We start from the raw sequence: 19,021 nt of genomic DNA on the forward strand, positions 1-19,021 counted from the left end.
CTACAATAATATATACCTGACAGGAGTCCGTACAGTCTATATCTACAATAATATATACCTGACAGGAGCCTGTACAGTCTATATCTACAATAATATATACCTGACAGGAGCCCGTACAGTCTGTATCTACAATAATATATACCTGACAGGAGCCCATACAGTCTGTATCTACAATAATATATACCTGACAGGAGCCCGTACAGTCTGTATCTACAATAATATATACCTGACAGGAGCCCATACAGTCTATATCTACAATAATATATACCTGACAGGAGCCCATACAGTCTGTATCTACAATAATATATACCTGCCAGGAGCCCGTACAGTCTGTATCTACAATAATATATACCTGCCAGGAGCCCGTACAGTCTATATCTACAATAATATATACCTGACAGGAGCCTGTACAGTCTGTATCTACAATACTATATACCTGACAGGAGGCCATACAGTCTAGATCTACAATAATATATACCTGACAGGAGCCCGTACAGTCTATATCTACAATAATATATACCTGACAGGAGCCCGTACAGTCTGTATCTACAATAATATATACCTGGAAGGAGTCTGTACAGTCTATATCTACAATAATATATACCTGACAGGAGGCCATACAGTCTAGATCTACAATAATATATACCTGACAGGAGTCCGTACCGTCTGTATCTACAATAATATATACCTGACAGGAGCCTGTACAGTCTGTATATACAATAATATATACCTGACAGGAGGCCATACAGTCTAGATCTACAATAATATATACCTGACAGGAGCCTGTACAGTCTAGATCTACAATAATATATACCTGACAGGAGCCTGTACAGTCTGTATCTACAATACTATATACCTGACAAGAGCCTGTACAGTCTATATCTACAATAATATATACCTGACAGGAGCCCGTACAGTCTGTATCTACAATAATATATACCTGACAGGAGCCCGTACAGTCTGTATCTACAATAATATATACCTGACAGGAGTCCGTACAGTCTATATCTACAATAATATATACCTGACAGGAGCCCATACAGTCTATATCTACAATAATATATACCTGACAGGAGCCTGTACTGTCTGTATCTACAATAATATATACCTGACAGGAGCCCGTACAGTCTGTATCTACAATAATATATACCTGACAGGAGCCCGTACAGTCTGTATCTACAATAATATATACCTGACAGGAGCCCGTACAGTCTGTATCTACAATAATATATACCTGACAGGAGTCCATACAGTCTATATCTACAATAATATATACCTGACAGGAGCCTGTACAGTCTGTATCTACAATAATATATACCTGACAGGAGCCCGTACAGTCTATATCTACAATAATATATACATGACAGGAGCCTGTACAGTCTATATCTACAATAATATATACCTGACAGGAGCCTGTACAGTCTGTATCTACAATAATATATACCTGACAGGAGCCTGTACAGTCTATATCTACAATAATATATACCTGACAGGAGCCCGTACAGTCTGTATCTACAATAATATATACCTGACAGGAGCCCATACAGTCTGTATCTACAATAATATATACCTGACAGGAGCCCGTACAGTCTATATCTACAATAATATATACCTGACAGGAGCCCATACAGTCTATATCTACAATAATATATACCTGACAGGAGCCCATACAGTCTATATCTACAGTAATATATACCTGACAGGAGCCCGTACAGTCTGTATCTACAATAATATATACCTGACAGGAGCCCGTACAGTCTGTATCTACAATAATATATACCTGACAGGAGTCCGTACAGTCTATATCTACAATAATATATACCTGACAGGAGCCCATACAGTCTATATCTACAATAATATATACCTGACAGGAGCCCATACAGTCTGTATCTACAATAATATATACCTGACAGGGGCCCATACAGTCTAGATCTACAATAATATATACCTGACAGGAGCCCGTACAGTCTGTATCTACAATAATATATACCTGACAGGAGTCCGTACAGTCTGTATCTACAATAATATATACCTGACAGGAGCCTGTACAGTCTGTATCTACAATAATATATATCTGACAGGAGCCCGTACAGTCTATATCTACAATAATATATACCTGACAGGAGGCCATACAGTCTATACCTACAGTAATATATACCTGACAGGAGCCCATACAGTCTATATCTACAATAATATATACCTGACAGGAGCCCGTACAGTCTATATCTACAATAATATATACCTGACAGGAGCCCGTACAGTCTGTATCTACAATAATATATACCTGGAAGGAGTCTGTACAGTCTGTATCTACAATAATATATACCTGACAGGAGCCCGTACAGTCTATATCTACAATAATATATACCTGACAGGAGCCCGTACAGTCTATATCTACAATAATATATACCTGACAGGAGCCCGTACAGTCTGTATCTACAATAATATATACCTGGAAGGAGTCTGTACAGTCTATATCTACAATAATATATACCGTACCTGACAGGAGCCTGTACAGTCTGTATCTACAATAATATATACCTGACAGGAGCCCATACAGTCTATATCTACAATAATATATACCTGACAGGAGCCCGTACAGTCTATATCTACAATAATATATACCTGACAGGAGCCCATACAGTCTATATCTACAATAATATATACCTGACAGGAGCCCGTACAGTCTATATCTACAATAATATATACCTGACAGGAGCCCATACAGTCTGTATCTACAATAATATATACCTGACAGGAGCCTGTACAGTCTATCTACAATAATATATACCTGACAGGAGCCCATACAGTCTATATCTACAATAATATATACCTGACAGGAGCCTGTACAGTCTGTATCTACAATACTATATACCTGACAGGAGCCCGTACAGTCTATATCTACAATAATATATACCTGACAGGAGCCCGTACAGTCTGTATCTACAATAATATATACCTGACAGGAGCCCGTACAGTCTATATCTACAATAATATATACCTGACAGGAGCCCGTACAGTCTGTATCTACAATAATATATACCTGGAAGGAGTCTGTACAGTCTATATCTACAATAATATATACCGTACCTGACAGGAGCCTGTACAGTCTGTATCTACAATAATATATACCTGACAGCAGCCCGTACAGTCTATATCTACAATAATATATACCTGACAGGAGCCCGTACAGTCTATATCTACAATAATATATACCTGACAGGAGCCCGTACAGTCTATATCTACAATAATATATACCTGACAGGAGCCCGTACAGTCTATATCTACAATAATATATACCTGACAGGAGGCCATACAGTCTATATCTACAATAATATATACCTGACAGGAGCCCGTACAGTCTATATCTACAATAATATATACCTGACAGGAGCCCATACAGTCTGTATCTACAATAATATATACCTGACAGGAGCCCGTACAGTCTGTATCTACAATAATATATACCTGACAGGAGCCTGTACAGTCTATATCTACAATAATATATACCTGACAGGAGCCCATACAGTCTAGATCTACAATAATATATACCTGACAGGAGCCCGTACAGTCTGTATCTACAATAATATATACCTGACAGGAGCCTGTACAGTCTATCTACAATAATATATACCTGACAGGAGCCCGTACAGTCTATATCTACAATAATATATACCTGACAGGAGCCCGTACAGTCTATATCTACAATAATATATACCTGACAGGAGCCCGTACAGTCTATATCTACAATAATATATACCTGACAGGAGCCCGTACAGTCTATATCTACAATAATATATACCTGACAGGAGCCCATACAGTCTGTATCTACAATAATATATACCTGACAGGAGCCCGTACAGTCTGTATCTACAATAATATATACCTGACAGGAGGCCATACAGTCTATATCTACAATAATATATACCTGACAGGAGCCCGTACAGTCTATATCTACAATAATATATACCTGACAGGAGCCCATACAGTCTGTATCTACAATAATATATACCTGACAGGAGCCCGTACAGTCTGTATCTACAATAATATATACCTGACAGGAGCCTGTACAGTCTATCTACAATAATATATACCTGACAGGAGCCCGTACAGTCTATATCTACAATAATATATACCTGACAGGAGCCCATACAGTCTGTATCTACAATACTATATACCTGACAGGAGCCTGTACAGTCTATCTACAATAATATATACCTGACAGGAGCCCGTACAGTCTATATCTACAATAATATATACCTGACAGGAGCCCGTACAGTCTATATCTACAATAATATATACCTGACAGGAGGCCATACAGTCTATATCTACAATAATATATACCTGACAGGAGCCCGTACAGTCTATATCTACAATAATATATACCTGACAGGAGCCCGTACAGTCTGTATCTACAATAATATATACCTGACAGGAGCCTGTACAGTCTATCTACAATAATATATACCTGACAGGAGCCCGTACAGTCTATATCTACAATAATATATACCTGACAGGAGCCCGTACAGTCTATATCTACAATAATATATACCTGACAGGAGGCCATACAGTCTATATCTACAATAATATATACCTGACAGGAGCCCGTACAGTCTATATCTACAATAATATATACCTGACAGGAGCCCGTACAGTCTGTATCTACAATAATATATACCTGACAGGAGCCCATACAGTCTGTATCTACAATAATATATACCTGACAGGAGCCCGTACAGTCTGTATCTACAATAATATATACCTGACAGGAGCCTGTACAGTCTATCTACAATAATATATACCTGACAGGAGCCCGTACAGTCTATATCTACAATAATATATACCTGACAGGAGCCCATACAGTCTGTATCTACAATACTATATACCTGACAGGAGGCCACACAGTCTAGATCTACAATAATATATACCTGGCAGGAGGCCATATATTCTGCTGTCTTTAATAATTTATACCTTGAAGGAGCACATATATTCTAGTGCCATGTACTGTGTATAAGCTGCAGTCTGGGCCAGGCTTCAAGACTATATACCTGGAAAGAGCCCATACAGTGCAGTGTCTTCAGCAGTAAGGTGGCTAGACTGTATCGGCTGCAGTCAGGCAGCTGGAAGGCAGCTAGACAGTTCAGGCTCAACCATACTGGCAGCTTCTCTACTTGTCTTTGCTAAGTCAAAACACGCCCCCGTATGACACGCCCCCCGTATGACACGCCCCCGGAAATGACGTAACACCTGGAAGGAGCCCGTACAGTCTAGCTTTTACCGTCGTATGAGGCTCCTGCCGGTGATGTCGGTGAACTATGCTGCCGGGTTGTCTCCCTACGCTGATAAAGGGCGCTGCGGCGTGCCGGAGGTGAGCGATGTGTGTCCTATGCCAGTTGCGAGGCAGCACTGTGTAGCTACTGATGTTCTGTGTGTGCTTCCCATGCCTGGATAGATCGGAGCCTGTATGTTCTCTGTAGAAAGCTATTGTGTATTGGAAACTGTCAGTGGAATTTTAATTGGCCTCCAGGTGGCGCTCTAACCGGCCTCTTGTATGTGAGTGTATACGAATATGGAGTCTAAGGCCAGAATCATACTGCTGTAGAATACAACTAAGTGGTATATGAAAAACATTGCATAGCGCTTGGCCCAGTGCGTCGCGACACGAGCCGTACTAGTACAGCTCTGCGGGAGGTGCATTCCCGCAAACCGCATTACTAATTCCGTGGCACAATTGCTCTGCGTCACGCTGAGTGCCACAACAATCGTGTGCGGGTATCAGCTGTATGTGACATCTGACACCCCGCAGCAATGCCTAGCTAGCATAGATCGTGGGCGTTTTACCCCTCTGATGCCGCCGGTCTTTAGTGACAGCGACATAGGGGGGCTCCGCGTGCTTCCATTATATATATATATATATATATATATATATATATATATATATATATATATGTATAAAATAGTTTTTATTGTGTAAAAGCGCCAAAACATAAAAAAATATAAATGAGGTATCGCTGTAATCGTACTGAACTTAAGAATAAAGCCGCCTTATCAATTTTACTACACATGGAATGGTATAAAGAAACAAAAAGCAATTCCTTGAATTGCTGTTTTTTGTTCATTCTGTCTCCCAAAAATCACAATAGAAAACATTCAAAAAATGTCATGTGCCCGAAAATGGTACCAATAAAAACATCAACTCGTCCCACAAAAAACAAGACCTCACATGACTCTGTGGACCAAAATATGAAAATAATTATACCTCTCAAATTATGCTGATACAGAAACTAGTTTTCGCAATAAAAAACCTCTTTTAATGTGTGACAGTAGCCAATTATAAAAACCTGCTATAAATCTGGTATCGCTGTAATTGCACCGAACCCAAAGAATAAAGTCGCCTAATTACTTTTACCGCACGAGGAACTGCATGAAAAATAAATCCAATTTTTCACACGCTGTTGATTTATTTATTTTTTTTAATTCTGCCTCCCAAACATTGCAGTAAGGGTCGGCTCATGTATCCTGCGCTGAGCTGTTACTCCAGGGTTTCTGTGTAAATCTTTGAAATACATGATTAGGACAGAACCCCCGGCGGAAAATTCCCTATGACAAGGCAGATGTAGGCACTTGGACGCTATCTGACCTGTGATCTGGCGATGTCCATCTTTTTAGGATTGCATAAAAGTTCCGTGAGCCACAGTATTGTGCACTTCTGAAAAGGACACCACTGAACAGAGACCAGACGGAGTCCAGAGTAAGGCCGGCATCACACTAGAGTTTTACGGACATATGAAACAACGCATTGCACACGGACCAATGATTCTCTATGGGGCAGCTCCTATCTGCCGTATATTTTGCAGCTGTATTTTACGTGCGTAGAAAATTGCAGCATGCTGTGTTTGTCAGTTTACTGCGCAAAAAATCCGCCAATGAAAGTCCATGGGGGGCAGCGGTGTTCTCTAGAAAAGCCGGCAATTCAGTGCGGTGTACAGTAAAATCACACTGACAGGTTAGAATAGCTAAAATAAATGTCTACACATAGGAGATATCTATCTATCTATCTATCTATCTATCTATCTATCTATCTATCTATATCTCACACACACAGTCATGGCCAAAAGTATTCACACCCCTGCAATTCTGTCAGATAATACTCAGTTTCTTCCTGAAAATGATTGCAAACACAAATTCTTTGGTATTATTATCTTCATGTAATTTGTCTTAAATGAAAAAACACAAAAGAGAATGAAGTAAAACATTGATCATTTCACACAAAACTCCAAAAATGGGCCAGACAAAAGTATTGGCACCCTCAGCCTAATACTTGGTTGCACAACCTTTAGCCAAAATAACTGCGAACAACTGCTTTCGTTAACCATCAATGAGTTTCTTACAATGCTCTGCTGGAATTTTGATATTTGAAGGGTGCCTTCTCCAAACTGCCATTTTTAGATCTCTCCACAGGTGTTCTATGGGATTCAGGTCTGGACTCATTGCTGGCCACCTTAGAAGTCTCCAGTGCTTTCTCTCAAACCATTTTCTAGTGTTTTTTTAAGTGTGTTTTGGGTCATTGTCCTGCTGGAAGACCCATGACCTCTGAGGGAGAAACAACTTTCTCACACTGGGCCCTACATTATGCTGCAAAATTTTTTGGAAGTCTTCAGACTTCATAATGCCATGCACACGGTCAAGCAGTCCAGTGCCAGAGGCAGCAAAGCAACCCCAAAACATCAGGGAACCTCCGCCATGTTTGACTGTAGGGACCGTGTTCTTTTCTTTGAATGCCTCTTTTTTTCTCCTGTAAACTCAATGTTGATGCCTTTGCCCAAAAAGCTCTACTTTTGTCTCAGCTGACCAGAAAACATTCTTCCAAAATATTTTAGGCTTTTTCAGGTAAGTTGTGGCAAACTCCAGCCTGGCTTTTTTATGTCTCGGGGTAAGAAGTGGGGTCTTCCTGGGTCTCCTACCATACAGTCTCTTTTCATTCAGACGCTGACGGATAGTACGGGTTGACACTGTTGTACCTTCGGACTGTAGGGCAGCTTGAACTTGTTTGGATGTTAGTCGAGGTTCTTTACACAACATCCGCACAATCTTGCGTTGAAATCTCTTGTCAATTTTTCTTTTCCGTCCACATCTAGGGAGGTTAGCCACAGTGCCATGGGTTTTAAACTTCTTGATGACACTGTGCACGGTAGACACAGGAACATTCAGGTCTTTGGAGATGGACTTGTAGCCTTGAGATTGCTCATGCTTCCTCACAATTTGGTTTCTCAAGTCTTCAGACAGTTCTTTGGTCTTCTTTCTTTTCTCCATGCTCAATGTGGTACACACAAGGACACAGGATAGAGGTTGAGTCAACTTTAATCCATGGCAACTGGCTGCAAGTGTGATTTAGTTATTGCCAACACCTGTTAGGTGCCACAGGTAAGTTACAGGTGCTGTTAATTACACAAATTAGAGAAGCATCACATGATTTTTCCAACATTGCCAATACTTTTGTCCACCCCCTTTTTTATGTTTGGTGTGGAATTATATCTAATTTGGCTTTAGGACAATTCTTTTTGTGTTTTTTTCATTTAAGACAAATTAAATGAAGATAATACCAAAGAATTTGTGTTTGCAATCATTTTCAGGAAGAAACTGAGAATTAACTGACAGAATTGCAGGGGTGTGAATACTTTTGGCCATTACTGTGTATATATATATATATATATATATATATATATATATATATATATATATATATATATATATATATATATATATATATATATATATATATATATATATATATTAGATGGTGGCCCGGTTCTAACTCATCGGGTATTCTAGAACATGCATGTCCACGTAGTATATTGCCCAGCCACGTAGTAGTATATTGCGCAGTGACGGAGTATACAGCACAGAGCCACGTAGTATACAGACTTGAAATAAAAAATAAATATATATTCTCACCTTCCGAAGGCCCGTTGTAGTCCTGGCCCTGTGTGCGGTGCACACGGCAGCTTCCGGTCCCAGGATTGGTGAGCGCAGGACCTGTGATGACGTCGCGGTCACATGACCGTGACATCATGGGAAGGTCCTTCTCGCATACCATATCATCCATACCATAACAGTGTCACCAGAAAAGCACCCTCACACCATCACACCTCCTCCTCCATGCTTCACGGTGGGAACCGGTTGTTAGGGCTAGCGGAACGCACCGAGGAAAATAGTTTTTATTGTTATTGGTGCATTCGCAGCCCGGGGTCCACCGTGCAGGAGAACCTGCTGCTAGACAAATGGCAGCACTATATGGCGGTATTGGCTAGCTCGGTTAACTCACAGGGCAGCCGTGAAAGCAAAGCTCTGCGCCCTGTTAACTTCACAGGAGCACAGGCTAACTACACAAGAGACAGCAGTCAGTGGTCATGCATGCACACAAAACTCCTCGCTGGAGGTGCCAGCATTCTAGGGGCTTATTTCAGCCAAGTCCCTGAACACAATCACACATGACCACACTGGCACAAAGCACATAATTTAGAAAGACACTAGCGCATGGCCGTGCAGCCATGCGAGCCTTTTATAGCTGCAGCCCGAACAGGACCTTCCAAGAAGGACCAATGAGAAGCTGCCGCAAAGCCTGAGCACCTTCAGGACCTTCCTGGAGGACCAATGGGCTTTGCTGCAGTATCCCAAGCATGTGACCCTCGATCTCCAATGAGAGATCTTACCCTGGGCATGCTCAGAAGGAGAAAAGCAAGACTTAGTCCCAAAAGCGTCTGCTCGCCGCTGCCCAGCACTGACTACAATAGCAGAAGCTGGAAGAGCAGCAGTAATCCTCCTCACAGAGTCAGATTGAGTGAGACGCTGAGACCGACGTCTCCGCTGAGCAGCCTCCACTGCGGCAGGAGAAGAATGGGAGACCGCAGCGGAGATGGCCCGAGATTCCCCCTGTGCAGAGGTGGGAACTCGACCCCTAACACCGGTCATGTAGAATACATCTATTCACCTTTTCTGCGTCGCACAAAGACACGGTGGTTGGAACCAAAGATCTCAAATTTGGACTCATCAGACCAAAGCATAGATTTCCACTGGTCTAATGTCCATTCCTTGTGTTCTTTAGCCCAAACAAGTCTCTTCTGCTTGTTGCCTTTCCTTAGCAGTGGTTTCCTAGCAGCTATTTTACCATGAAGGCCTGCTGCACAAACTCTCCTCTTAACAGTTGTTGTAGAGATGTCTGCTGCTAGAACTCTGTGTGGCATTGACCTGGTTTCTAATCTGAGCTGCTGTAAACCTGTGATTTCTGAGGCTTGTGACTCGGATAAAATTATCCTCAGAAGCAGAGGTGACTCTTGGTCTTCCTTTCCTGAGGTGGTCCTCATGTGAGCCAGTTTCTTTGTAGCGCTTGATGGTTTTTGCCACTGCACTTGGGGACATTTTAAAAATTTTCCCAATTTTTCGGACGGACTGACTGACCTTCATTTCTTAAAGTAATGATGGCCACTCGTTTTTCTTAGCTGCTTTTTCCAGGACGTCCCTCCTGACAGCACCCTGGAGGACGTCCTCCTCCTCCTTGCCGGGACAGGAAAAACACAAGAGTTTAAAGGTCCGGTCCCACCCCCAATTCTCCAGTGTTTTTCCTGTCCCTGCATGGAGGGACACACGAGAAGAGCTATGCAAGCTTACCGAGCTCAGGGGGATCGTGCGGCCCGCCAATATCCTTCCCCCTGTCAAGAGGCTCAGGGTCGAAACTTCCCAAGGGGGAGTCCCTCTACCCCAAAAGCCTGGAGCAGGACGAGGCTCCGGGATAGAGCCGTTCCTCACAGTGGGAGGCTCTCGGCTCAGGACGCGGTGCCACAAGGATGGGATCCTGGCGTGAAGAGCGTTTTTTTCAGCGCTATCCTGGTGACGCTACATCCAGCATGGCACGCAGAGTCTCCAAGCGGGTGGCTTCTGGAGTCTCGGTGGAGCTGCATCACTTCCGGTATCGTCAGGGCCGGTAACGTCACTTCCGGTGACGAGTTGAAGGCGCTCCAGCGATGGAACACATAGCAGCGTGGTCGCTACTTACGATAGCGTTCAGAGTTGTTCCGGGGTGCTTCTGGCTCCAGCTTCAGATCGCATCTATCGAAGGAGACATGATCGAGGATGGGGGGGTAAGTCTGCCTAACGCAGTCCACCCTCACCTCAGATAAATATCCCAGCACGCCTTCTAGCCTATTACTCCCTATCTTATGTCGTTTAGGATAAGGTGCCACAGCTAAAAAACCCGGCAAGGTCTCGGTGAAGTCCAATAGATGTCCTGTATGCCACATAAAACTTCCAGACTCCCATGGCAAGACTCTGTGCACCTTGTACTTCAAGGATCTTGAAAGATGAACAGTCATCGCTGCTTTCAGAGATGAGATCCTTAATTTGGGAGGAGGTTCAGGCCTCTATGTCCAGCCTCTCACAGCCACTTCCATCCAGCCCCATCTCAGGCCGCAAGCGAGCCAGACGGGAGAGAGACCAAAGGGAGCCGGAGTATACTTCTGATGAAGGTTCCGATCAAAGGGACTCTTTCAGAAGAAGAGGGGGAGCTCCCAGCAGAAAACCAGGATCGAGCCAGAAAGTACCTTTTTCTGTCTGAAGAGAGAGATGAACTTGTCCAGGCGGTGAGGAGTACCATGCAGATTGAGGAGACCTCCAAGCCACAGTCCAGACAGGACTTGATGTTCGGGGGACTTATGTCGCAAAATCAGACAGTTTTCCCTATAAATGAATATATTAAGGCTATGGTTCTAGAGGAGTGGAAGGATGCTGAGTGCCGGCTGGTGCTATCTCGCGACTAAGGGCCGCTTACCATTTGACTCTGAGGAAGTCAAGTTATGGGAGTAAAACCCTAAAATTGATGTTCCTGTGGCAAAGGTCACCAAAAAGACTGCTATACCTTTTGAGGACTCTTCTAACTTGCGTGACCCTATGGACAGAAAATCCGACATTCTCCTAAAGAGGGCCTGGGAAGCTTCCACGGCCCTAATTAGGACAAACTTAGCTGCCACTTCGGTGGCTAGATCTATGTACCTATGGATGGGTCAGTTGGAAGAGCGTTTGTCCAATAAGACCCCTAGATCCAATATTCTGAGTTCCTTTCCTATTATGAAGTCGGCCATAGCATTCTTATCTGATATGACGGCTGAGTCGGTTAGATTTTCAGCCAGAAACAATTCCCTATCTAATGCTGCTAGGAGGGCTGTATGGTTAAGGTCCTGGTCAGGAGATAATGCCTCTAAGACCAAGCTCTGCTCCGTCCCATTTTCAGGGCAGAGGGTATTTGGACCAGCGTTAGATAGTATCCTTGAGTCAGCTTCTGACAAAAAGAAGGGGTTACCTGAGGAAAAACCTAAAAGGTCCCAGCCCTTTTGGAGAGGATTATTCTCCAGAAAGTAGTATGATTTCAGAGGGCAGAGTAGATCCAGCAGAGGGTCCTATAGGGGCTCCCGTAGCCCGGGTAATAAGAGCAGAGGTTTTTTCTTTAGCCCGACCTCCAGAACCAAGACACAATGACGCCACTTGCATTGGGGGAAGGCTATGTCACTTTGCAGGAAATTGGGCCCAAATCAATCAGAATCAGTGGGTTCGCAGAACCGTGTCAGAGGGATACAGCATAGAGCTTTACACCCCTCCTCCAGAAAGGTACACCCCTCCTACCATACTCGCGGCAGATTCTGCCATACTGATAGATTTACAGGACATGCTCAGTGCGGCAGTAATAATTCTGGTTCCTCCGTCAGAAATAGGAAGGGGGCACTATTCATCCCTATTCGCCATCACAAAGCCGTCTGGCGAAACCCGCACTATTATAAATCTAAAACCTTTGAATGCCTGGGTGAGATACAAAAGGTTCTGAATGGAATCTATCCGGTCAGCAGTTCATCTCATAGATCAGGACACTGTAATGTGCACTCTCGACCTGAAGAGTGCTTACTATCAGGTCCCAGTGCATCCTTCATCACAGAATGTGGTAAGGTTTGCGGTAGCGCTGCCAACCTGGACCTGCCACTACCAGTTTCAGGGCCTACCCTTCGGACTGGCTTCGTCGCCCCGTATCTTCACAAAGCTGGTGTCAGAGGTGGTGGCCTTCCTGAGAAGACAGGGTATCATAATAATTCCATACCTGGATGACTTTCTCCTCGTGGCAAAATCAGTAGAAGCCCTGACGGATCACAGAATCCGGACAATATCAGTAATAGAACATCTAGGCTGGGTCATAAACTGGCAGAAGTCCGACCTGTTAACAGAACACAGAAAAATCTTCCTGGGAGTGTGTCTAGACTCCAGACGCAGAATATCCCACTTACCAGAAGACAAGCAGAAGACAATTCGAGCCAGAGTCAGGTACTTACTGGAACATCGAATTTCCATAAGGATAGCTATGAAGGTACTAGGCCTAATGACGGCTTGTATACCATGTGTCAGATGGGCACAGTCAAACTCAAAACCCCTGCAGAGACAGATTCTGTCTCTTTGGGATCGCTGCCAATCTTCACTAGACGCTCCCTTGAGGCTATCAGGACCAGTACAGAGGTCTCTCCACTGGTGGACACAGACAGAGAACATAAAGGTGGGTGTATTATGGTCCACCTCCCCCCTACGTAGTGGTCACTACGGACGCCAGCACATGGGGCTGGGGAGCTCATCTACAGGGCAGAATCCTCCAAGGCAGGTGGTCAGCAAATATCAGAGACAGATCCTCCAACTTCAAAGAACTATATGCCGTGTGGGAGGCCTTAAGACGAAATCGGCTCACGCTCTCAAATTGTTATGTCAGAATATTTTCTGACAATGTGACAACGGTCTCTTAACTGAAACATCAGGGAGGCCCGAGACATCGACCACTGCAGGACCTAGCAGAAACAATTTTCAGCTGGGCAGAAGGTACGGTTCTATCCATAACGGCAATCCACCCGGAAGGTTCTCAGAACGCGATAGCAGATTACCTGAGCAGACGGCGGGTGTGGGAGCTGAACCAGAATATCTTCCAGAAGTTATGTCATCAGTGGGGAACCCCCAATATAAACTTACTAGATGGTGGCCCGATTCTAACGCATTGGGTATTCTAGAATATGTGTGCGTAGTGTATAGCGCAGCCCACGCAGTACGTTGCGCAGCCCACGCAGTACGTTGCGCAGCCCACGCAGTACGTTGCGCAGCCCACGCAGTACGTTGCGCAGCCCACGCAGTACGTTGCGCAGCCCACGCAGTACGTTGCGCAGCCCACGCAGTACGTTGCGCAGCCCACGCAGTACGTTGCGCAGCCCACGCAGTACGTTGCGCAGCCCACGCAGTACGTTGCGCAGCCCACGCAGTACGTTGCGCAGCCCACGCAGTACGTTGCGCAGCCCACGCAGTACGTTGCGCAGCCCACGCAGTACGTTGCGCAGCCCACGCAGTACGTTGCGCAGCCCACGCAGTACGTTGCGCAGCCCACGCAGTACGTTGCGCAGCCCACGCAGTACGGTCACGTCGTATGTTGCCCAGCCACGTAGTATATTGTCCAGCCCACGTAGTATATTGTCCAGCCCACGTAGTATATTGTCCAGCCCACGTAGTATATTGTCCAGCCCACGTAGTATATTGTCCAGCCCACGTAGTATATTGTCCAGCCCACGTAGTATATTGTCCAGCCCACGTAGTATATTGTCCAGCCCACGTAGTATATTGTCCAGCCCACGTAGTATATAGCAATGTGGGCATCATATCCCTGTTAAAAAAAGAAATAAAATAAAAAATAGTGATATACTCACCTTCCGGAGCCCCCAGATCCAAGCGAAGCGGTTACCGACGCTGCTCGTGTGCTCCGGTCCCAAGAGTGCATTGCGGTCTCGCGAGATGATGACGTAGCAGTCTCGCGAGACCGCTACGTCATCATCTCGCGAGATCGCAGCATGGACCGGTTACCAGATCGTCGCGAGCGGGAAAGACCTGTTGTCGATCCAGGGGCCGACGGACGGTGAGTATATAACGATTTTTTTTTTTTATAATTATTTTTAACATTAGATCGTTTTACTATTCATGCTGCATAGGCAGCATGAATAGTAAAAAGTGGGTCACACAGGGTTAATAGCAGCGGTAACGGAGTGCATTACACCGCGGCATAACGCGGTCCGTTACTGCTGCCATTAACCCTGTGTGAGGGCAGACTGGAGGGGAGTACGGAGCGGGCACTGACTGCGGGGAGGAAGGAGCGGCCATTTTTCCACCGGACTGTGGCCGTCGCTGATTGGTCGTGGCAAATCAGCGACTTGGATTCCATGACAGCCAGAGGCCGCGACCAATGGATATCCGTGACAGACAGACAGAAGGACAGACGGAAGTGACCCTTAGACAATTATATAGTAGATTTGCAAACAGAAGAAACTCTAAGGTCTCAAAATTCTTCTCTGAACCCCTTGGATCTTCCAGACGGGATAGATGCCTTGAGCCAAAGGTGGGTGGAACTTCTCTCAGATACATTTCCACCCCTGGCATTGATTCCAGCTGTTCTGTGGAAGATCAAAGAGGACCATGCAAAGGTCATTCTGTTCGTTCTGTACTGGCCAAGAAGAAGCTGGTTCCCTCTACTAGGGGTCTTAGCTATCGACAGCCCAATCGAGTTGCCTCTGCGGGGGGATGTCATTCACCAGGGTCCGGTTTACCATCCGAACCCAGGAATTTCAGCTTGGATCCTGAAAGGGACATCTTGAAGGCTAAAGGCTTATCAGATCAGGTCATAGCCACTATCCAGGCTAGTAGAAAACCTGTAACATCAGAAATTTACCTAAAAATCTGGAAACGATTCTGTCTGGAGGGTGGCAGGTCCGACGTTGTGACAGGCTCTCCGGACATGCCTGGTATCTTAAACTTCCTTCAAGAAGGGTTCAACAAGGGTCTTAGAACCCAGCACCTTAAAGGTACAGGTTTCAGCATTAAACTCTTTCTTAGACTATCCTTTAGCATCTCACCCATGGGTAGTAAGGTTCATTCGGGCTACCCAGAGAATGCGTCCCACCATTAGGCAGTTGTCTCCATCTTGGGACCTTAACTTAGTCCTCAGGTCCATGTGCAAGGGTACTTACGCTCTGGGTGATGATATGCCTATATCAATTCGCACCCGAAAAACTGCATTTCTACTGGCGATCACCACGGCCAAGAGGGTTGGGGGAATCCAAGCCCTATGTACCAGAGACCCGTATCTCCAGATCAGGGATGATAGCTTAATCCTGAAACTAGACCCCGCATTCTTACCAAATGTAGGCTCTGCTAAAAATAGAAATCAGGAGATAGTGCTTCCTTCCTTCTGTAACAACCCTTCCAACATGAAGGAGAAAGCCTTCCACTCGCTGGATGTCAGACAGGCCGTTATAGATTATCTGGAGGCCACAAGTACTTGGCGTATAGACCCAACCCTCTTTATTCTTTTTGGGGGAAATAACAAGGGAAAAAAGCCTCTAAGGCCTCAATTGCACGTTGGATCACCACAGTAATCTCAGATGTTTACCAGTCTGAGGGGATTTCCTCTCCAGTAGGTTTACGTGCCCACTCTACTCGCGGGGTTTCTGCTTCCTGGGCTGAGCGTGCAAGAGCATCATTAGAACAGATTTGTAGGGCTGCAACATGGGCCAGCGCTGACACCTTCTGTAAACATTGCAGACTTGATGTTATGTCCGGTCAGCAGACCGCTTTTGGGAGGAAGGTCCTCCAAGCGGTAATCCCACCCTAAGGAGGTGCTTTGGTACTCTCCAGGGTGCTGTCAGGAGGGACGTCCTGGAAAAAAGGCATTAGACCTACCGGTAATTATGTTTCCAGGAGTCCATCCTGACAGCACTGGTAGTTCCCCCCCATGTCTTGTCATATGTAATATGATGTAACATGATCCTTTCATTAAAGTTTTATTTGCATTTTCCATGAGATGGTTCTTGTTACAACACTGAGGTATTGGGGCGGGACCGGACCTTTAAACTCTCGTGTGTTTCCTGTCCCGGCAAGGAGGAGGAGGACGTCCTCCAGGGTGCTGTCAGGATGGACTCCTGGAAACCTAATTACCGGTAGGTCTAATGCCTATTTTTCTTGCCATAATACAAATTCTAACAGTCTATTCAGTAGGACTATCAGCTGTGTATCCACCAGACTTCTGCACAACACAACTGACGGTCCCAACCCCATTTATAAGGCAAGAAATCCCACTTATTAAACCTGACAGGGCACACCTGTGAAGTGAAAACCATTCTCGGTGATTACCTCTTGAAGCTCATCAAGAGAATGCCAAGAGTGTGCAAAGCAGTCATCAAAGCAAAAGGTGGCTACTTTGAAGAGCCTAGAATATCTATATATATAATTGTCTAAGGGTCACTTCCGTCTGTCTGTCCTTCTGTCTTTCTTTCTGTCTTTCTATCACGGATATTCATTGGTCGCGGCCTCTGTCTGTCATGGAATCCAAGTCGCTGATTGGTCTCGCCAGCTGCCTGTCATGGCTGCCGCGACCAATCAGCGACGGCCACAGTCCGATTAGTCCCTCCCTACTCCCCTGCAGTCAGTGCCCGGCGCCCGCTCCATACTCCCCGCAGTCACCGCTCACACAGGGTTAATGCCAGCGGTAACGGACCGTGTTATGCCACAGGTAACTCACTCCGTTACCGCCGCTATTAACCCGGTGTCACCAAGTTTTTACTATTGATGTTGCCTATGCAGCGTCAATAGTAAAAAGATCTAATGTTAAAAAAAATTTAAAAAATTAAAAATCATTATATACTCACCTTCCGCCACCTCTCCCGCTCCTCGCGACGCTCCGGTGACCGCTCCATGCAAGCGGCAGGTTCCGGTGGCAAGGATGGTATGCGAGAAGGACCTGCCATGATGTCATGTGACCATGACGTCATCACAGGGCCTGCGCAAGAAGGACCTGCCATGACGTCACGGTCATGTCACCGCAACGTCCTCACAGGTCCTGCGCTCATACCAACCCTGTGACCGGAAGCTGCCGCGTGCACCGCACACAGGTGACAGGACTACAAGGGGCCCTCGGAAGGTGAGTATATGTTTATTTTTTATTTTTTAACCTTTGACATACGTGGCTGGGCAATATAATACGTGGCTGGGCAATATACTACGTGGCTGGGCAATATACTACGTGGCTGGGCAATATACTACGTGGCTGGGCAATATACGTGGCTCTGTGCTGTATACTACGTGGCTGGGCAATATACTACGTGGCTCTGTGCTGTATACTACGTCACTGGGCAATATACTACGTAACTGGGCAATATACTACGTGGCTCTGTGCTGTATACTACGTCACTGTGCTGTATACTACGTGGCTGTGCTGTATACTACGTGGCTGGGCAATATACTACGTGGGCTGTGCAATATACTACGTGGACATGCATATTCTAGAATACCCGATGCGTTAGAATCAGGCCACCATCTAGTAAGACATAATTTCAGTTGTTCCACACTTTTTTGTTAAAGGGCCACTGTCACCCCCCTCCAGCCGTTATAAACTAAAAGAGCCACCTTGTGCAGCAGTAATGCTGCAGTCTAACAAGGTGGCTCTTTTAGTTTTTGATTCATTTATTACCTCAATAAAGCGTTTTAAAAATTGGCCACACATACCAGATATTGTACCAGGAGGCGGTCCGAAGCGTCCTGTATGAATCCCCCAACTGCCGTCACTCATCTCTTCAGGGCCGATGGTACCCGCCCCCTTCGCGTTGTTGCTTCTTAAATCCGGCGCCTGCGCTGTGCGTGCCTGCCTGGGGCCTGCGCAGTGTTCTTTGTCAGTCACATCTCAGATGCCGGGTGCCTGACTGCGCCTGTGCGGGCAGTGCGGCCGCCCTGTTACTGAATCCCCGCCCCGCACTGTGTTATTCATTATGCACAGTGCGGGGCTGGCATTCCTGGGCATGCGCACTGCGCTGTTCAGGCGCTCCCCCATCTCGGACGCTCTCCCATCTCTGACGCTCCCCCGCCTTCCCAGGAACCCCAGCCCCGCACTGTGCATAATGAATAACACAGTGCGGGG

The 19,021-nt window shown here is 45.4% G+C and overlaps 1 protein-coding gene across 3 annotated transcripts in view; it reads left to right on the forward strand.

The window, feature by feature from the left end:
• The first annotated feature begins 5,210 nt into the window (after positions 1–5,210).
• Positions 5,211–19,021, forward strand: part of LOC143766626 (NAD-dependent protein deacylase sirtuin-6-like) — a 304,913-nt gene continuing 291,102 nt past the window's right edge. For 2 of the 3 annotated variants that reach the window (XM_077254435.1, XM_077254441.1), the window contains exon 1: positions 5,211–5,368. In XM_077254435.1, the coding sequence (XP_077110550.1) occupies positions 5,285–5,368 (84 nt within the window). In that variant the 5' untranslated portion in view covers positions 5,211–5,284. The remainder of the gene's footprint in view (positions 5,369–19,021) is intronic. The other variant, XM_077254454.1, reaches the window with a different exon arrangement.

This window comes from Ranitomeya variabilis, chromosome 1 (genome assembly GCF_051348905.1).
Source record: "Ranitomeya variabilis isolate aRanVar5 chromosome 1, aRanVar5.hap1, whole genome shotgun sequence".
Lineage (NCBI taxonomy): Eukaryota > Metazoa > Chordata > Amphibia > Anura > Dendrobatidae > Ranitomeya > Ranitomeya variabilis.